This window comes from Magnolia sinica, chromosome 16, assembly GCF_029962835.1.
Source record: "Magnolia sinica isolate HGM2019 chromosome 16, MsV1, whole genome shotgun sequence".
Taxonomy (NCBI): Eukaryota; Viridiplantae; Streptophyta; class Magnoliopsida; order Magnoliales; family Magnoliaceae; genus Magnolia; species Magnolia sinica.
Genome location: NC_080588.1, coordinates 60,939,079 through 60,961,551, shown reverse-complemented (window position 1 = coordinate 60,961,551; position 22,473 = coordinate 60,939,079). Strand labels below are relative to the sequence as shown.

Sequence of the window (22,473 nt, the reverse complement as noted above, 5' to 3'; positions counted from 1 at the left end):
CCCTGCACATGGGACCAACACATCCAAGTATAATGCACCCTATGATGATTTTAACGTCCTGAACCTTTTGAATGAGACTGGAATGCCTAATCATCAAGAGCAAGCCATTGTGCAAAAATCACACCAATCGGATGGCCCTAACCCTTTGAATGGGGCCAATTTGTTACAACCATCCGTTATTTACAGACCCTTATATAACATAGAATCATCAAATCAAAGTGCTGCTTTGAAATCATAAGCAGACCAAAGTGCGATTTATATGGTAGCTGTTTCAAAATGATGATTGGAAGGGGTTTTTTTTTCGCTCAATCTTGGCTCTCCATTTTCCATGCCATTGATGATTGTTGTGATTTTTACACGTGGCTTACTCATTGTCTGAATGACTGAATGGTTGAAATTGATGATGGGTCACCCCATGTACCATCGAAAATCTCCCAAGAGGTGCCCAAGAACAAGGCTTTGTCACTGTGACAACAGTATGGTCACCAAGCATAAGTTTAATGAAGGAGATCTTCAAACCATATCCATGAACAGTGCACATTTATAAGAGAATGATCATCATCTACCACATTCTGTTTATAATTACAAGGTGAAATATACAGATTGATGGCTATGGAAGTCCACAAAAGAGTGTCCAAAAATAAAAGTGGGGGGTATTTCCCCTATGCCATCTCAAAGGCAGCAAATTGACAGATCCCATCAATCCAAGCTGAAATCAGATTCCAGTATCTGCGCAGAATGAGCTCGTTGTGATATCAACTTAAAGAGATGAATATTTGCAATCATAGTTCAAGGAGAAAGACGTCGTCCTTCCTCCTCTTTTCTCTCCATGTTTCCAATATCTCAGATGCTGAGGGTAACTCGGAACTATCCAATTCATTGCTGCGGCTAGTTAGCAAGTCGACTGTTGTGTTGTTAATGTCATTCTGCAACTGGCCATGATGGATGGGCTCTGAGTTGCTATCATCAACATAACCAGCTGGTATGCCAGATTCAACAGATAGGCTAGAGGTTTGGCTTTCATTGCTGGCATGAGTTACTGGGTCAGAACCCAAATCATCACCGTCGCTATCATCATCATCATCGCTGTCATTGGTATGATAAACTAAGAAGGGGCTTGGTTCAAGGTCATGATCTTCATCTGATAGATTCCCATTAGAAATATGGTTCCCATCCACTGCATCAGTCAAAAGATGCAGCATCTTTCCACTCGTAGTCTCGTAATCTTTCAGTGATCTTGATCTGCAAAGGTACTCCAATGATGTTAACAAGTTACAGGCAATGGCTTCTGTCATGGTATCACTACCACGAATAAAGCTTAAGAGATTCTGCAAGTCGTCTTCACCGATCCGGTCTCGACTTCTGTTGAAAATGTCCGTCCATTGCTTTTCACTGACTTGCAGTGAGGTATGAGCCATGCCGTTGATGAGGGTAACCGCTCTTTCATAGTTGTGTTGAGCTATGTTCTGGCATATCATTTCTATGAAAAGTGATCGATGAGGGATTTCACCTGCTTCCAAAATTGCGTCAAACGCATGCTCTAGTAAATGCCACTGCAAAGAGAGAGCAAGCAGAGAATGTCACAGAATTCAGTGGTTTGCCACCACAGGAATAGTGGTTTGCTATATTAAAAGAAATTATTTTAACACGCTCATCAAAACCAGAATGCCAACAGGCCACTTTTGATTACATTCTAGACAAACATGAATGTGATGCGACATTTCGCCGATCAAGGTTCTGGGAACGGGTCGCTCTAATTCCGTTCTATCCCGGCCTCTCCAATGCCAACAGGCCACTTCTGATTCCATTCTGGACAAACAGGAATCTGATGCAACTTCTCAAATATCAAGGTTCTAGGAATGGGTCACTTTCGGTTCCATTCTATCCCAGCCTCTCCAATGCCAAGAGGCCAAATATACTAACTTGGGCAGGGACATGAATACACAAAAGGGTACATTTATCAGTGCTGAGAAGGTATCTTTTAATATTGATATGGACAGTGGGCACTGGGCAGTCAACTTGAAGAATGTTGTTGTTTGTATTTCACAAGCTAAAGCAATCATTTGTAATGACAGAAACATGCTCCTGTAACGGAATACTTATTTGAATTATTTAAATCACATATAAGAATGGTGGACCAAAAATGAAAGAGAACTAGGGTAAGTCATGTGCTTAAATATCTGAACAATCAATGTAAATTCCATCTAAATACCAAATGTATCAAAAAAGACCTTAGTTCCCTATTCATTCCGAACAGGGAAGTGCTTAAATATTTAAACAATTAATGTAAATTCCATCTACATGACAAATGTATTTAAAGAGGCTGAGTTCCCCACTTATTCTGAACAGGGACCTTCCCTGTTTGGAACTTAGTTTGTGGATGTGGAGCCCATGGTTGGTCTATCCAAGCCATTTATCTGACAGCCCCATCATGGATGGACCATTCCCGCCAAATCTCTCAAATTGGAAGATCCTAGCCATCGAATCTTTGGTCTTCCCTCCATTGACTGTAATTTGTTCATGCATTTCTTTTGAACCATTTATTCTCATGCCAACAACTCGAAGGTTAGAGTTGACCAATTGAGAGGATATTCTGGGAATGGTCCATCTATGATGGGGCAGGCCCATCAGATCGAGGGCTTGGATAGACCAACCATGGGCCCCACATCCACAAACTAAGTTCCGAACAGGGAAGTTCCCAGTTCAGAACGAATAGGGAACTCGGCCTCTTATTCAAATATCTAAACTGTTAGGGAAATTACTTTGTGAAAAGGAAAAAGACCAATAAGGCTCATCTATTTATACTGTGCAAACAAACAGCATGTTTATGCTAACCATACACTTAAAGAATAAAACAGCTAGAAAATTAAGACCCTGTTTGGTAATGGCTAAAAACGAGCCGATCTCATTTTATTTAATAGTAATTATGTATTGAAGATCTTGATCTCTAATACATAATGAGTTTATGTTAACAGTAATTATGTATTGGATTTCAATATCCCTAATACGTAAGTAATGTTGATCTCATTTCATATCTCTAATAAGTACTGTTAACTAAAATGAGATCAACTCAATTTTTAGATGTCTACCAAATGTTGACAGTAATTATGTATGTTAACTAAAATGAGATAAACTCATTTTTAGATGTCAACCAAACAAGGCCCAAGTATTTCGTAAACTAGGAAATATGCTGCTATCAAGAATTCTGAGTAGGGCCTACTGCATCCCACAAACAAACATGAATAATCATGAAAATAGGTTACCTTTCCAGCTTTGGATGCATCTACGAGTACCCAGGCATGCTTGTTTTGATCTATCTGGTAGCCACAGAGAGCCATCTCCTTGTATACATGCTCGAAGAATTCCCATTGGTGGGCCCTAGCCGATGCCTCGAGCATTGAGCTGTAAGAATATGCATCAGGAGTAAGGGAAGTACCAACACAAGGGTAGGTCATACATCCAGAGTTTGCTTTCTTGGTCTCTTCAAACAGTTCTTTAGCTTTTGTGAACATGTCATTGTGGCTGTAAACTTTCAACATGGCATTTATGGTTCCAATGTTAGGAGTACAATGATCTTTCATGTGTTCAAAAATAGAGATGCAATCATTCACATGCCCGCCATCCATGCAAGATTGAATCATGCCAGTGAATGCTACCTCCAATGGTTTAGTATGAGGAACACTTTTCAGCTTCTCAACCTGCAGAGACATGAAAACATGATGACACCAACTGCAAAAGAAAGTGTTTAACATAGGCACTCACAAACCATATTTCTGATGATCAGTCACGACGATCAAGCAAAATTTGAAAGGACTACCACAGAGCCACATACAGACCTCCATGCAAAATAAGCTCAAAGATAATACTTTTTTGGAAGGGCTGAGAGTTTGAACAGTATGTTTGGTTTTCAGTCTGTACAAGCGAGGCCCATGGTTCAGTGATCCAACAGTTGATATGATGAGCCACACTGGCAGGCCCATGCACCAAAAATCTCCCAGATTGTAAATTCCTAACCATAAAAATAAAAAATAAAAACAGTAGCCCTTCTTTTGGTGGAATGTGTAAAGTTGTTGTCTTTCTTTCTAAATGAAGAAAAAAATGCTACCCACCAATTGACAGGTTAGGATTTTCTATATGAGATATTTTAGCACTTGGTATCTACAGTGGGCCCCATAATATCAATTATTGGATCATTGAACTGAAAACCCAAAGATTGCATTTATAATACCTCATCAGCTTATGAAAAAACATCATAGAAGATGTTCCAACTTCCAACAATAGAAAATGGTGCAATCTCGATGCATATTTTTCAGTAACTGCAGACAAAGTAGTTTACCTGCACAATAGCTTCCTGCCACCTCCCATGGTAGCAAAGGCAACATGCTAATTCATAATAAACACTAGCTGTTCCTACTACTCCTCTCTGTTCCATATCCCTGACTGCTTCAACAGCCTCATTGACTTTGCCTTCTTCCCAGAAGGCTCTTACAAGAACTGCAAATTTTGAAGCAGTAAGATACAGAATTTTTCAGAAGAATCTAATCAATAAAAAAGAAAAGAATGACTAGCCTCACCTTTGTATGTAATGGCTTTCAGAGCTAACCCACTTCTTCTCATCTTCCCAAAGAACTTGTGGACAAGATCGTACTTCCCTGATCTCAGCATGACCTTTCAAGAAGCACCACCTGTAAGACTAAAATGCATATATAATTTGGGACATATATGCTCACAAGTAACAAGTTATGAAAGAGAATGATAAATTAGAATGCTTGAACATATTAAGAATGTGAAATTGGATTCATAACACATGCACACCTAATGTATAATAAAAGCATTGTCAGAAGCACCATACATTACCAGGCACAACATGCAATGGTAAATCTACAGCATGGGTCTATGTTTACATAGGATGAAGTATTACAGCATCATGCATGGGTCAGACACATATTTCAATTCAAATGTTTCACATATGTTTGATAAACAATTACTTTAAACCATATCAGCCATTTTATCAGCATAATGTTACCAATCTACTGTAACATTGGATTTTTTTTTATTGAAAACAACAAAAATGCTATTGAACTAATAGGTGCCAAGAACTGAACAGACAATTCTACATATATGTTTCGTGTACCAGAGTTTCAGCAAAAGTAAATGATACAGCAGCAAGATTTTCAGGGGAGGGGGCAGATCCCTCCATCGCTAACATTTTCAGAATATATTGACAATCAGATTTTCATTAACAAGCAAGCTCAAATAGCTTAATAGTTCAGCAGAGACGGAATATTGACTATTCCAGGTGACAATTTAGATATAGTTGCTCCTCAGTGGGCTTTCATTGCCATACTTGAAAGGTTCAACGCTGAGAAGATGTTAGATTAATTTCATATGATACCTTGATGGGCCTTGGAAATGATTGGCAAAACAGGATATGAAAGCCGATCCTAAATAGCTAGAAGGCTAGGATGATACTTTATAAACCTTTTGGACATCCATGGGCTCCAGTATTTTAGTTGTAGTTAATGGGAAAATGATTCAAAGTCATGTTCAGAGCATCAGGTCCAAAGTAAGACCAGCGATTGAGGTAATACCTCCATTGCAAGTCCATAAGTTGCTCCATTAGGTTTCAGACCACTATGCCTCATCTGCTCCAGCACCCAAGAGACTCCCTTCCACTGCTTGCATGGCACGCAAGCATTCAGCACCTGGTGGCCAGTTCGAATAAGAGATCAAGAAATTAAATAAATGCATGAAGTGATTAAACAAAATTCTAAAAAATTATGTAAAGCTCCAGTGAAATGGTCCTCTTACGGCGTTGAATACGACCAAGTCAGGTTCCAAGCATGGGTCCCAGTTTTTCCGACACATATTCTTAATTTTCTTTGACGGTTTCTGCTTCATGCATTCAATAATGCCTACCAATTCTTTCACAAGACCAGCTTGACCAAGTGTAACAGCAATACTATGGTAAGCAGGCATGTCAGGATATATCTGGCGGTCTCCCTGAATAGTTTTAACAATTGGAATCCACAAAACACAAGTATTACAAGTCTTAATAGAAGATAACACAATTCACAACATAACAAGTAATGAGACTTGTGATCCTTACCCGCATCGTATTGAAAATGCAGAGAGCTTCGCCGGGCCTCCTTGCCTTCCCAAGAACTGCTAAGAGTTTTGTATATACAAACCTACAAAAAGCACAATTATCGGCTATAGACATCAGTATGGCTTCTAGCACCGACACAATTCCTTGCAGACGGCTAGACATTCAGGTTAAGATGAAAGATGAAGCATATTATACAATAAAGATGGTCTTCTCATTTATAGATCCTGTAATATCAGCAACAATGAAACACATAATGAAAAGGAAATGTAATTATCTTTCACAGAAAAGCTTTTCTTTGGTTCTTTTTTACTTCTTTATGCTGTCCATGTACACATAGTTCAGAGGTGCTTCCTCCATTAAATGTATTAGTAAATTCAGGGGTAGTCTTTTCACGTGGCCTACATTGGGATTCAAAATAAAATTTCCGAGAATTGTCCACTAGTCAAGAATGCCAAAACCACCTTGAATCAAAGTTCTCAAATTTCCAGATTTGGTGATAGTCTTTGAAGAGACCGCCCATGGAGAAAATAAAAGAACATGGTGATAAGAAGGATGTGGGATGATTCCTGTCGGAGAGGAAAAAAAATCCAGAGAGAGAGAAAGAGAGACTCCAACTAGGGCTGGACATCCAGGCCCCTTGTTATTTATATCAAGTGATGTCCCAAATTATATAAAATACACTTGGAACCAAGTGCAAAAGAGGAAAAACAAAAGAAAGAAAAATAATAAAACAAGAAGAAGAGAATAAAAGATGGCCCATGGTCCAGAGCGAAGATCCATGGTCCAGAGAGAGGGCTTACAGTCCAAAAATATCTACATTCCCCCTCAGGCTAAGGCATAGATATTAATTATGCCCAACTTACCAAGAATACATTGTCCAACTTTAATAATAAGAGCCTTAGTGAAGATATCCTCAAGTAAAGCAGTGGACTGAACAAAGAGAATAGAAATAATGCCAGAAGCAATGTTCTCACGAATAAAGTGGCAATCAGCTTCAATGTATTTTGTCCGCTGATGAAAAACAGGATTAGAAGTTATATGAATTGCAGCTTAACTGTCACAATACATAGGCACGGGATTCTTCATCGGAAATCCCAATTCAGCAACGACTTTTTAGCCACAAAATTTCACATGCAATATTCGCCATGGCACAGCACTCAGCCTCAGCATCGGATGATGCGGCAATTGTCTGCTTTTTAGTCTTCAAGATAACAAGATTACCTTTGAATAAGTACAATATCATATCATAGAGTATCGATCATCTAGTGAACCTGCCAATCTACCTTAGCATAGCCTTCAATATCCAGATTATTGTGACAATTAAACAAAATGTCACATCCTGAAGAAGACCTAATGTAGAATAAAATACAACGAACTGCTTCAAGTTGACTAGTTTGAGGAGCATGCATGAACTGGCAAACCAAACTCACTGCATGAGATAAATTTGGGCTAGTAATAATCAAATATATCACCCGACCAACCAAACGCTGATATATGCGAGAATTATCAAGAAGTTATTTATCATCAGGCTAAAGCTTTTTATTAACCTCTAACAATGAACTAATAAGTTTAACACCAAGATCACCAACAGAAGTCAAGAAATCAAAGGCATATTTTCATTTAAACAAAATGATGTCTTTCTTACAACGGAAGACTTCAATTCCAAGAAAGTATCTTAGCCATCCCAAATCTTTGATGTCAAAAACCTTGCTCAAATAAAGTATCAACTTAGAAATTGCACTAGCATTATCAACTATAACAATGATATCATTCATATACACACAATAATGATACCCTATACACACCATTTAAGAAATACAAAATACGAATGCAATTATGTGAGTAAATCAAATACGAATTAGGGCCCCCGCTAAACTTCTTAAAACAGGCTTAAGGAGTCTACTTCAAACCATATATAGCCTTCTTAAGATAACATACCTTTCTTTCCTGCCCCCTTTCCAACGAAACTATGAGAATGAAGCATATATATCTCCTCAGTCATATCACCATTCAAAAAGGCATTCTTAACATCTAATTGGTGCAATGACCAATTCAAATTAGCAACAATAGAAATTATCACCCATATTGAATTTATTTTATAGTTTCGTTGGAAAGGGGGGAGGAAAGAAAGGTATTTTATCTTAAGAAGGCATTCTTAACATCTAATTGGTGCAATGACCAATTCAAATTAGCAACAATAGAAATTATCACCCATACTGAATTTATCTTAGCAAGAATAAAAGTCTTAAAATAATCCTCACCATATGTTTTTGTAAACCCTTTAGCTACAAGATGACCATTATATCGAGATATACTACCATCACTCCATAAGGATTGTAGTTATGAGCATACACCCAGCGAAAACCCACCGGATTCTTCCTAACCGGTAAATCAGTCATCTCCCATATATTCCTTTGAATGACAGCCATCTCCTCCTCCATAGCTCATCGCCATAAAGGAGAATTAAGAGCTAGTTTAAGATTTTCAAAAATAATGGAAGAAGAACACTCAAGGGCTTCTACAAATGACCTATGAACCGGAAACAGAGGAATGGGAAATAAACCGTTCAATAAGATGAGAAGTGCATTATCTTTTAGCTTCTTCTTTTTTATAACAGCAGCCAAATCCAAGGATGAGTTTAGATATGGGATCAAAGAAACAGGCAAAGGTAGCAAGAACACTATCATTACCTGTCACTAACGAAGAATGCTTCATGGTGACTTGAGAAAGAACCAAAGTACGAACATTCATTCTTTCATATACCTTTAAGTTTGGTTTAGTCGCTTGTGAATCAGAAACAACCTCATCTTTACCACGATCAGGTTTAGAAGGAATCGAAACAATTGGTCCATGCTCAAGAACCGGAACAGGGAGAACCATAAAATTATGCTCCCTGTGACCAATAAAAAAATATGGAGTGTCTTCAAAAAACTTAACATACATAGAGGCAACACTTTTTAGTGACTCAATTGAAACACATATCCTTTTGTGAAGACAAATATCCCAAGAAAATGCATTTGACGCCTCGACGGACATCATCGGTCGCAAATGCCATCGTGGCATATGCAATCCATGCATCCAAAATTGCATATGCAATCGCATATGACAACACTGTTATGAACTAATAAAATAGAGGACAAGAAGAACGAAGGTGAAATGGAAACAATACCCTTTCCCCAATAGGTGTTAGGGTACAATCTGTTAATCTCACACGACAAAAATTAGGATTGAGGGTAAATGAAGAAAAAGAAATAGACGTACGTGTCGTATGATCGGCAGCTCCCAAATCAATTACCTAAGGACTTGACGTAGAAGTAGTGTGAAAGGCTGTGAAAGCATTACCTGCCTGAGCCAAAGATGTAAATGAAGATACCTATTTCCGAAAAACATCCCTTAGTGAGGTATCATACTCACTTTTTGAGAAATGAACCACATCATCAGCTGAGGGAACCGCGTGTGAATTTGCCAATGGTATAGTGTCCCCAACAACATCCTAAAAATCCTTACCATCTATAGCTGCAAAAGTAGCAGCTCAGCTTTGAGGTCAACTATGAAGAACCCAAAAATAATCAACAGTATGTCAATGTCTATCACAATGAGTGCAAGGATGATCCATACAATGACCATGACCCCAACCACCATCATGACCTCTTCATGTACCTCTACATCGGTCAGCAGTCAGCACCAGCATTATCAAAATTCTTGAATCCTAATCACTAGGACAAACTTCTCAACCACAATTAATCCCATAGTCATATAATGCTTCTCATACCATGAAAGTAAACCATATACACCAAGTTGTGCCATTACGCGACCCAAATAGCCATTATGTGACGGTAACGATGGCAACCATTACGCGTTTTGGAGTCATAATGGCTATTACGGGAAAAACGACCAGGAACAATAGAGGGTTTTTTTTTTTAAGTGTTGCAAGTCGTAACGACAATCACGGTCCATATCATAATAGTAATGGTGGTGGCCGAATACCTTGATATACATTATCGAGTGAAAGTAGGAAAACCAATAATCTAAGCTCGAACTCATAATTAAAATCCGTCAACAATTCAAATATCATTTTCTTCTCAACACTTCTTTTATATGCATCCGCGTCTGTAGAATAAATAAATTAAAGATCATCTAAGAAAGACAATTCCTACCGCAAACCACACATCTTAGCATAATAATTAGATGTTGATCTCTTCCCTGTCCCCAAATGATTAATCTCTTGATAAATATTGCAAATTTGGACCATATTATTCTTATTAGCATACAATTCATAAGCAGTAAACAAAATCTCACGCACACCGGATAACAGAAAAATCCTTCACTAACCTCTGGTTTTATAAACTTTACGAGCGAAGGCATAACTAACAAATTGTTCCATTCCCACTCTCCATAAAAAGGATCAATCAAGGTTGCAATATACTGCCATCTATATATCCCAACTTTTGTTTTCCTCCAACAAACACCTCAACAGCTCTTTACATTAAAAGATAATTGTTGAACTTAAATTTATATGTTGTTATATGCAACCCAAGATTCTCATAATGAACAATCAACATCTTCATCTTGGAGGTGATGGAAACAGCCATCTCAGATGTTGATGATGAAGATATTTAATCATAAATAATCAAAAGAGTACTACTTATCAAGACTTCACACCAATTAATACCAAAAAACTACTATAACCAACTATAGCTTGCAACAATCTCAAAAAACACAAAAAGGCACCAATCCTCGTAACTCTAAATCAAACCACCAAAGAGAAGGGGATCTTATGGTAAATTCATTGTATATCAACAAATCTTGATAATCTTCAAAAGGAAAAACAAATCTCAAATACCTGATTGCTAGCCACAAAAGAATCGTTGAAAATCAAGACGAAAAGAGCCCAAAAAAGGTATTCAAACAAAAACATCTAGCAAACCCTAGCTGTCGCAAAACTCGAAGAAAAACTGTAATGTCCCTGAATTTTTGAACCACACAAAGCTCAGGATTAATCAGATTAAATTTTAATGTCATAATTAATAACAAAAACAAAACATTTGGCACGTTGGTAGAGACACTCTCGGTTCAGGGTAAGATCAGAAGATCGATCTTGTCATTGCGGTATATAACTTTTTGTGCAAATCTATAAAACCTCGGAAGAACCTTCTAGATCCAAGGCTTTCCTCTCTATAAAAGGGGGATCAGATAGAGAATTCTCCTGCGAAAACGCCAAGGAAAAAAGCAAAGAGAGAGAGAGAGAGAGAGAAGGGGGAAAGGGGAAGGCCTGTGGAGAAAGCTTCCACCGATAAGTTCCTAAATCCTTTTCTTTTAAAAAAAGAAAAATTATGTGTTTTTGATTAAAAATCCCTAGATCTACACCATGAACGGAGCAGATCAACCTTATGTTCATTGTCTTGTTCTATGGGACGTTTTGGAGAAAAAGGCAAAAGCTTTGAGCGAGATCTCTTATTGTAGAGATCGGCGGGGGGCCCGTCTAATGGTGTCAGTTCAGATCCGTCTGGATCACATGTTTTCTAAGGCCAAAATACACCAAGGCTTTGAATTCTAGAATAATTTGACCACTGGGCAGGCCACACCAATCAAAATAAATCTCAGTCATTGTTTTGTATAGTTGTTGATTCGAAGGATTTTCCGATGTTTCAAATCGATATACACCATTCACATCTACTATGGGTTAGATCTGGGATGTTACCCAAAATTTTAGATGGATTTGCCCATTGGATTGTCCACAACGATCAAAGATGGCATTAATGGTAAATCATGCCGTATGATAATTGTAGATATTGGATGGTCCAGATCTAAGCAATCCTTTGGTTTTCCTAAACTTGAGGTTGTGGAAATCCATGGATGGTTTGGATTCAACCATAAGTGTAAGAAACCCTTAAAACTTGAAAATAAGGAAAACCCCAAAAAGTGTAAAATAGAGCGTCTAAGGCAAGTTGAATCGGGACGCTGTCGATCGATCGAAGGCGGGTTTTCAATCGATTGAACAAGTCGATTTTTGTCCAGCAACCAAAAGTGAATTTTTGGAGATTTTCTCGATTGATCGAGGATAGGTCTTCGATCGATCGAAAGGATCAATTTTTGTCTAGAGACTTTAGTTGTGAAAATCTGAAATTTCTCGATCGATTGATTGATGTTCAATTCGATCAAGGAATCTTTGATCGGTCTCGTCTCTTGGACCGATCTATCAGTTTCCAAAATTCAAAAATGGATTAATGAGTTTATAATATACATAATTCACCTTGAATTAAATTATAAATTAATGAATGAAGACGGGTTACCTTAATTTAATCAAAGGCGGGCCCCATTGGATGGAATGATTGGATCAATTCATGATTTTGTTCACATTATTCATTAGGTATACTAAATTCAAACATGTACGACAATTCGGCGGATTTACCTCTACCAAGTACAAGTGAGTGAATCCCAACATGTCTCGTATATGTATGATTAAAATGGATTGTTATGATTGCTATGTTGGTTGTATTGCCATGCTAAGTTGAATTGCTGATGTATGATGATTTTGATGACGGTTATTACTATGAATTGCATATATGGAGATGTACATCATTACAATTATGAATTCATAAGTTTCCTCTCGGAGAGATGTATATGACAATTGCATATGTTGATGCATTGTGCATTGAGCATGCAGTACGTAACGCTCATATGCAGATTCCTAGAGGCCCGCTCTAGATGATTTGCATGCACACCCCGTGCCTGGGTTCCTAGGGGATCTCGCTGAATGGTTTCCTGGTAGATTCGTTACCGGATGCCCATGATTAGTGGAAGCCTACTTAAGGAGTAGATGCGGGCCTTGCCCATGCCTACCTAATATGGTAGACACCTATCAGGGGCAGATGCAGGTTGACAGATATCCAACTCAAGCAAGTGGATGATTATCCCACCATTTCACGACATCTCTGCATTCATACTCATATATGCAAACATGTACTTGAATGTTGTTTATACTATCTTAATTATATTGTGTATGAACGATGATGGGTTCACTCACTAGGTTTGGCCAGCTAACGTTTGTTGAATAACAACCGTACAGAGGTGATCAAGACATGAAATTGGGCTAGATACCAAAGAATGAGGCTAAAATGGCGAATGAACCACAGGATCAGTGGCCACACTTATCCGAAGACGAACTTGTTGCGATGAACTGATTAAATGAATTACTTAACGAGAATTGTTGATCACGCATCCTCTTAAACTCATTATGCTACTCAGTTATAGCTAGATATTGTTTTGAAAAAATGTTAATAGACATTTCTGCTAGATGGTATTTGATATTCATGATTTAATAATGTCCCAAATGGGTGGACCTAGTTGAATTTCATATTTAATGATGTGGTTTTCAGGATGTGATGATTGGGGTGAATGGGAATGTGTTATGTGTGGATGTATGAATGTTAGAATCAAGAATGAACTCAAAATGTAATCAAATTACGCCTCCAAGCAACTGTATGAGTACACTTGGTGTACAAGTCATGGACCGTAACTCAAGTTTGAGGGTGCACACTTTGTATCCGAATTGCGGGGCATGACAAAAACACCCCAAAAATAACTTGATCAAAACTAAATGTCCAGCAACTTTTCAAAAAAATCAGAAACTGCCGCAAGATCCCTCGTTAATCATATTCAAACGCTGATTAGCTGCAACGACTCTCAAACCAAGAGAAAAAATCTGAGAAAAAGAAAGAAAAGAAAAGAAGAAGAAAAGGGAAAGGGAGATCAAGAGGGCAGATGAGGAGAAAGGCCCTAGGAGCTCTTTTGCTCCGATACCATGTCAAAGAGAAAAAGCTTTTTGTAGAGAAAAAACCCTAACTAGGGCTGAATGTTCAGTCCCCTTCTTATTTATATTGAGTAATGCCCCTAAATTGCATAAAATACCCTTCGAACCAAGGGCAAGAGAGGAAAAATAAAGAAAGAGAAATAATAAGAGAAATAAGAGGAGAATAAGAAGGCCCATGGTCCAGCGAGAGAAGGCCCATGGTCCAGAGGGAGAAGGCCCACGGTCCAAAAATATCTACAATTCCATACGACCGTACTTGCCTAAAGCTAATGACATTTCTCTCCCCCTCTCTACCAACAAACAATAAAGAAAACAAGCTTAAACTTTCCTTTTCTTTGATGCATAATGGAGTCACAATTCCCAATGGGATTTACAAGGAGGCAAACGTGTCCTAATGTTATGTGAAATGTCCAAAATGCCCTTGTTGATAGTTCTTTCACAAAGATTCATAGGCGGGGGTATTTTGGTCATACCAATTACTAGCAATATAAAATAAAAAATAAAAAATAATAATAAAACAAATAATAAGAGCACCAAATCTAAGCAGTTGTGTGGCCATAGGGTCTACACGTGGGATCAAGTGGGGCCCACCCTAGACATCTTTTAATGCACACGTGTGAAGGCTCTACTTGCTTCATTTGCAATCTAACTCCAAAACTTGATATTATTCTCCAGCTCCCAAACCTCTTCACTCTTTCCCATTCTTCACAAGCTTCTTACCATAGGGTCCATTTGGTGCCTATTTCCTTATATTTTGAAGCAATGTAAGTCAAACACATTCTCATACAAACGGTGTTACCTTGTGCAACTCGAGACAAGAAAAGAACACTGAATTTAGAAAATACCTGACATTCTATTAATCTCACCAGATATATTTGTTTATACCTTGACAGATTACCAGGAAATGGAAAACCATGGATTCCAATCGGGGTTTAATTATCATCCGAAAATAGTATGTATTCCCGATACGTACCAATGTTGTCCACGAGCGATATGGCTGTACTGGCCCACTTTAAAGTATCGTCCGAAACTAGTACACGTATGTACCAGAATCATCCATGAACAATACGGCTGTATCAACCCGTATCGGGGCCTGAAACAGACCACTACAGGGCAATATGGACTGTGATAGTGACCGACATGATACCCAATACACCAATTTCAAATCCCAATTCCAGTTTTCCATCTGTTGTTTGCTTTGGAAAAGTGGGCTTTTAATGGAAATCGATTCCATTTATAGGGTTTTTCCATGTTCCCAAACAACGCGTAAAAGAAGAAGGAAAAAAACAGCAGAAATACTCACTTGATCAATGATAACAACAAAGAAAATACCATTTGACAACACATTCTTTCAAAAAAAAAAAATTTATACTAATTTCTTCATATAGAACATAGAATATTCCAAGACTTTACCTGCTTTTATAATGCTTATAATCCTTGGCATTGTACACCCATTCCACAACAGATAATGCGTGTCTCCAGTGGCCAAGAGTCCCAAGTCCTCCAACTATTTTAAGCAAATGTCTTTCAGTAAACTGTATCCCTGATTGATTCATCAACCTAGAGAATTTCCAGTCCCGCATGCTAAGGTTGGAAGTGCCAAGCCTACACCGTGAACTCATTGTTAAAGACGCTTGAGCATTTTACATAAATAATAAGGCATGCATAAATAACAATAAAAGCATCAGGTGCAAAATCGTGAGATAAATGATGTAAATGTAAATAAAAATCACTGTCAAAGATACAATACACAAGATCCTTCAAATTATAAAATATAATTAATAAATATGTCAATATGATCTTTCAAATTATAAATATAATTAATAAAGATGTCAATATGATCTTTCAAAAAAATGCCAACATGTAATCCAAAACGAACTCTGCCTGGCAACGACATGCCAGCCAGTCCCAAGCCTGGGTGAAGGAAGATTGATGCCAGGAGGGCAGCCGGTCATTAAACCTTTGCCAAGCAAATCATGAGAGGGGGAAAAAATCAACCCCAAATGGCAGGGACAGGGCCCATGTAACTTTGATCTCCTTTGAACCATTCATACAACTCCGAGCTTGAGGAGCGTCAGTGCACATCTTCGCACGACACGTACCTACAGCTATATAGCTGGTGTGAGGTACACTAGCCAATCCGCTTCCCCGTTGGATCAGTTTTTTTATCATCAAGGAATCAAGGGATGCTATGCAAGGTCCAGAGGCACCTAATCTGCATGAATGGATACATGGATTACTGATCCAAACCGTTGATCTGGTTCACCCCAAGTTGGATGGACCACATGCCAAAAATCTTCATGGTGAGATAATCCTAACCCTTTAATCTTTAGATGGAGAATGGATGGTTCAAGTAAAATACAGCAACTTTTTGCTTTTAAAAGTGGAAATGCAAAAGTTCATATAGGTAAGCTCTTCCAATGACAAAAGATTTTGGACCATTAGATCAACGGTCATGATCACCATCGACGGTAGATACCACCGCAATGGTTGAAACATTACAACCATCTTTTGAGTTTTTCATATCTACGGACCAAAATCCTCTACAACACTCGTTGTCGGAAGAGCACGTGACACCCAATCCCTGTGACATCTGCTCCGTCCATTAATTGCGTTACCTCATGTAGGCCTAATTCCAAAAATCAGGTCCATCCAAAATACAGGTGGGCCACACGATCGTGAATGCATGTGGTTTATCCACTCCGGATCAGGTCGGATCGGATCGGATCCATTCGGATCAGGTTTCGGATCGGATCGGTTCGGATTGACCACGATCCGAACTCGATCCGAAAAACATTCGGATCTGAATGGCCCAACTCGATCCGCACCGATCCAGGCCGTCGGTTCGGTTCGGATCGGGTCAGACATGCCCAGCGCTAATGGAAAGTTATCATCCATTGAGTTTTAAGCAATCATTCTTATATGATATAACTACAAACACATGGATGTGAGCCATAAGGGTGTACACGAACCGAGCTAGCTCAGTTAGCTCGCTCGACTCAACTCGAAAAAGCTCGATTCGACTCGGTTCGAAGCTGAGTTCGAGCCGAGTCGAGCTGATTTTTTGAGCTCGAAAATGAGTTCGAGCCGAGTTCGAGCAGGCCCCAGCTCGACTCGACTCGGATCGAATCCAGCTCAAATCGAACTCGGATTGAACCAGTTCGGTGACTCGGTTACTTTGCCATTGATGTTGCTCACCAACTGTTTGAGAAAATGACTCGACAAAATGTGGTTGGTGGCAAGGAAGGTATGTACATGAAACAAATTCCATTTTTCTCTTTGTTTTTCTTGCTTTTTATGTTGCTTAGAAGGTGTTTGATAAAATACCTGTAAAACCATTGCCTCTGTTTGTGAAACAGTGAGATTTTGAAGTTGCAGTTCAGGTGTTTGTGGAAATGCCTCAATGGCGAACTCGGCTCGATCTTGGCTCGAACTCGGCCGGAACTGCTGACCGAATCGAGCCAAGCTAGCCAGTCAGGCTTGAGGACCGAGCAGAGCCGAGTTCGAGCTGAGGTCAGCCAGTGGCCGAGCCGAGTCAAGCTGAGGCCAGCTCGATTCGGTTCGACTCGATGTACACCCCTAGTGAGCCATAAGCCCTCTATTAATAACTATGAAGTATACTCTGTGTGAATCGCAACTAACACCTCTGGTTTTGCTGCTGCACCCGTCACAACCACATGCACGGTTACTATCATCAGCAAAACTGACTGGCTTGGTAAACTTGCTGCAATTAGCCCATGGGGCAAAAATCACGTGGACCAGAAAATCCTACCCTTCTGACCAATGGATTTTTCCCATCCAAAGTGAGCCATTGACCATATTATGATTCATTTGGAGGTTGTCCAACCGGACAGTAAGAATCGTCCAACTAGTGTAAACTTTTCAGCATCACCCATCAATTGTATGCACAACCAAAGTCCTGATTATCTACCCATGCAATAATGTGTGCCCCGTCATTCATGGACAGGCTAAGCAATTCATTATCACTCACGGTTGAACTAAAACAATCTCTAAAGCCTACACCATACTCACAATAAGCAAACTTCCACTAAAGAGAAACCATAGAACAGACCCAAGGTTTTACACTGAATACGCGAGTTTTCAAATCTACTTGTTGGAACCATGTTTCAGTAATACAGACCATCATTCCATGTCAACCCACCATGGACTGGCAATGTCTCAAAAGATATCCCAGATTTGAAGATTCTAACCACAAATAATAGGACTTTTCCAGTTATACATGGATCATTGCCGTAGTGTAGACACCCCACCCTAGACCGATAAGCTGATTGAAATTGAACTATGTAAGCAAATGGCTAAAACCCTAAACTCAACCCAGCTCAACCCAGTCAATTCAGTCCTGAAACTCTAAAACCATAAACCCTAGAGCCTTGAGTCAACTCGACGAGTTGACTCACCGAGTCAACTCACTGAGTCAACAAATTTGATCAACCTACCCAGTCCAACAACCCAGTCAACTCACCTAGCCAAGCCCAACCCAAAATTGAGCGTGAATCAAGCCCAACCGAAGTTCAGTATGAAATAGCAATATAGCACCCCTTTACAGCGGAGCCTCCGCATGAGTGTGGGAGACCGCCTGCCATGACAAGAGGTCATGTGTGGTACTAGCGGCTCCCAGCCACATGGCACGCCTCCTCTCTTGGCAGGTGTCCTCGAAGCATGTAGACTTCCCCTTTTGCAACCCACAAGTGTGTGGCCAGTGTGTATTGACTCTGGTACCCCTCCCTTGATTCCATATTTACCATTTTACCGTTCAATCCAACCGTTGAGATGATGCCACGTGACAATCTCAAATCCAAACCATCAACACCATTTCCAACCCTAACTTACCAGGAATTATCAGAAAATCGAGCCTGGGGGCTATAAATAGCCCCCTCCCCTTCCCATTTCAAGCATCTAGTAAATCCCTAAAAAACCAAAGCTTTAGGAAATCCCTTAAGCCATCCTTAGCCTAGCCATTCCATTCATCCACCAAGGAGAGTGAGAGTCATAGAGAGAGCCCAACCTTGGTCTAGCCTAGCCTAACCAGAGCCCAAGTTTCCTGAGCCACTTGAGCCCTAATCCACGCCACTCAATCTAGCCTTTGCGATACTACCGTCTATCCAACCATTCAACCTTCAATCAGCTTCATTCAACCCAACATTAGCATAGTGCAACACCCATTCCCCTTTCAACCCCCCTGCTCATCGAATTCATCATTTTCGTATTGCATTACATCACTTCTCGCACCTAATTGGCTCGAGCATATGCTTTGTGGCTTGCCAATATAATCGGATCCTGCCCATTAGAAACCCAGCCAATTAACTCACACTTTGTCGCAAGCATTGCATATAGCACAACATCACAATTCCACATATATCGCATCGCATACATATCACTCAGCACCCGGTCAATTCAAACGTATGCTCTGTGGTTTGCCGATATAGCAGAATCCTGCCCATTAGAAACTTGGACTGATTGGTCCACACACGACAAGTGGGCAGCTAAGACTACAACCTGTCATCGGCATCACATACACTATCGCATCATTGGTGCGCAACAACTAATCCCAACCACAGAAGTTAGCCAGATCTTGTTAAGTAGAAACTGTACATTTGAACGGGCAAAGTGGGTGCCTAACACCTTCTCTCTCTATAATTGTGGTCCCTTACTTAGAATCTTCGTCCGCGGAGCAAGGAGTCAGGGTTGAAAATCTCCAGATTCTCCCTCCTGAGCGTTCTACAGGGCCTATCCAACTGTAAGATCAAAGTAATTGGCTAGTGGTGACTCTGGTCATATATTAAACCCCTTCAAACATACAAACACAAAAGCCCTAGAAAGAGGCAACCCGTGGAAGCCGCAAGTCGATTCCAGCCCCGGGATCCAGTTTCCACACATACTTGTCTTCTTGACCATCTATTTGTGGGCCACAAATCGGAAACTTACAAAGAGCAATCGATGAGGGTTTTTTTAGCAAGGTCCCATCGTGTGACACACAGACCAGCGGTCTTGGACAAACAAACCATAAGCCCCACTTGAAAATGCATGTATACCATGCAAAGCCCTAGGCAGTGTATCTATAATTCCTTTATACTAAATTTAACAAGGAGATGAAAATTAAAAAGAAAAATAAGAGAACGTAAACTTGTAAATAGGGCTAACTGTAAATGATTTACAGGTAAATGGTTTATAGTCTATGTTTGGATGTTGAAAAATGCTTGTGAATGATTTAAAGGTTGTAAATTATTTTACAGCTTTCAGCTCCATTTGATTTACAGGCGAAAAGTTGTGATTTCATTTACGGGGTGTTTGGATGCCTGTAAGTTGTTTAAGTTATGACTTACGGGTAAGTCACTTACAGGTGAAAGTCACTGTCAATTACAGGTAATAAGCTGTGTATTCACACCAAGCAGAACTTAGAGTAGGGAATCGTTCCACCCATTTTCAGGTAAACAGGTAATAATTACTAATTTACCAGGGATTTAAACGTATCATGACTTCCCTTTAAGTCACTTCCCACTAGCCCAACTTACAGGCATCCAAACAGGCCCTTACAGGCTCTCCATTTAAAGCCTAACAGCTATAAATGGAAAGATTGACTAACCATTTACAAGACTTAAACCATTTACAGATTATCCAAACACAAACAATCATTTACAGCTTACAGCCAAACAGGACAGGTAAATCATTTACCACTTAAACCATTTACAGGCATCCACTTAAAAAGAAGAAGAAGACGAAGAAGATGGATGACAATGAAATGGTACCTCTCAACAAGCAATCTAATTGCATCATCGTCATCCCTCCCTCCCTTTCTCGCCCGAAAACCCTCTCCTCTCTCCACCTCCCCCTGCAAACCTCCCTCTTCCAAATCACCACCATCCACCTCCAAAACCCACCTCAAATCCTCCCATTTCCGCTCTCGGATCATCTCTCTCAGCTCCACCAAACCCTCTCTCCTTACCTTATCCCCTCCATACTCCCCATTCCCACTTGCAATCTCTCTCAACTCCACCCCCTTCACCCCCTCCCACGGCATCCCGACCGTCGGAACCCCATCCCTCTGTCTGGACCCCAGCGCCTTCCTGACCGTCCGATACTCCTTGGATATCGTCTGGAAGTAGGATTCCTCTTCCAATGTCCGCTTCTGGGATTCGGAGAGTGGGGCTTGACCGGAGACGAGGCGCTTCGATCTACGGATTGATTTTAGGGTTTCCTTCTTCCGAACGGTGTGGATGATTTTGGGGGTGGGGAATACGCCCTTTTGGAGGAGTCTGCGTTTGATTTTTTGGGTGTTTGGATGGGAAGATAACGGATTTTGAGATGAGAGGATGGGGTGTGTATGAGGTCGGATTGAAGCTTCCATGGCCGAACGTTGGGAGATGGTTAGAAGCGGGTAAGGTTTAAAGATGTGAAGATGGTATTTAATACTCCGGCGGAATATGGCTGTTTATACTCGTGCACTTAGAAATAGACATGTGGGGATGATGAAACTCAAATCAAACTGTTCATGTCTTGCCGAAGAGCATCAAATGAACCTTTGAACAAAAATTTTGCTGAAAGATTATCAAGAATGACGGATTGGTGGACATCAAATGAACGGTTTGGATGGAAGAAGCAGACGGTCTAAATTCAACTTCAATTGTCCATTGATCAATTGATCAGAATCTAGGACTGTCTGGTAAATCTTAAGAGTGAATTTCCTTTGCTGTTTCTTGCCTTTCCAACCAAAGGAAATTTTATGACTTGGTTTACATGTTAGTAAATATCCACAATCAATGGCTCTTCTCTTCTCTTTCGATATAATATCGGTGAACTTGTTCGAGATAGATTAATAATAGGTGCCGCACATGGTTAAGATCATCCAATAATGGATGATGGGCACATGGTTAGATCAGCTAATAATGGGACGGATAAGGTTTAGCTCATCTAACTATTGTTTTTTAATCATGGTTGAGAAATGGTACTCTACGCGGGGAACAAATGCTGCCATGGGTCCACACCTTAGCACAAAACTATATCCTTTGGATGCCTGAGCAAAGATACCCTCGTTTCAGCACTGAAGTCTTGGGATCCATACCCTAGTGGGGTTGGCTAACAGTGGAGCTTGCACTAATGGTAGGGTGTTTACTAACAAGCTAAACGTGTGTGTGTGTGTACTTTGGAAGCCTAATGCCTAGAGCTTAAGCTTTTCTTGAGATGTTTGCACTTGAAGCTTTTCAGTGAAAGTGAGAGTGTTCAAACGGGTAAGGTTCACTTGAAAGATATGGTGTATAAAGTCCTAAGAAGTGAAGTTGAAGTGAAAGGATTAAAGACTAAAAGTTCATGCAAATGATGTGTTATGATGTATTTATAGTCAACAAGAGTCTTGATTCCCTCCAAATGTTTGTTGGATGGTTATGGACACATGTCAGCATTCCATTGGACAAGAAGAGTTGCCTACCATTAAATTAATATTGTAGACTAAATAAATTAACGCCTATCATAGAAGAGGCTAAGCATTTGTGCTTTGGCATTTTCGCTTGTGGGTTGGCAGATTGGTGCTGCGAGC

The 22,473-nt window shown here is 39.8% G+C and overlaps 1 protein-coding gene across 2 annotated transcripts; it reads right to left on the bottom strand.

The window, feature by feature from the left end:
- Positions 1-512: 512 nt before the first annotated feature.
- Positions 513-21,315, bottom strand: LOC131229807 (pentatricopeptide repeat-containing protein At5g67570, chloroplastic). 2 transcript variants are annotated; one of them, XM_058225846.1, is made up of 9 exons: positions 20,690-21,315; positions 15,336-15,527; positions 6,110-6,191; positions 5,812-6,003; positions 5,592-5,705; positions 4,575-4,668; positions 4,337-4,494; positions 3,264-3,698; positions 513-1,553 (listed from the first exon to the last, which is right to left on the bottom strand). In XM_058225846.1, the coding sequence occupies exons 1-9, from the start codon at positions 21,286-21,288 to the stop codon at positions 783-785; spliced, it is 2,637 nt and encodes an 878-aa protein (XP_058081829.1). In that variant the 5' UTR covers positions 21,289-21,315; the 3' UTR covers positions 513-782. The 2 variants fall into 2 exon arrangements, with proteins under 2 accessions (XP_058081829.1, XP_058081830.1); XM_058225847.1 differs by lacking the exon at positions 15,336-15,527.
- Positions 21,316-22,473: the final 1,158 nt, after the last annotated feature.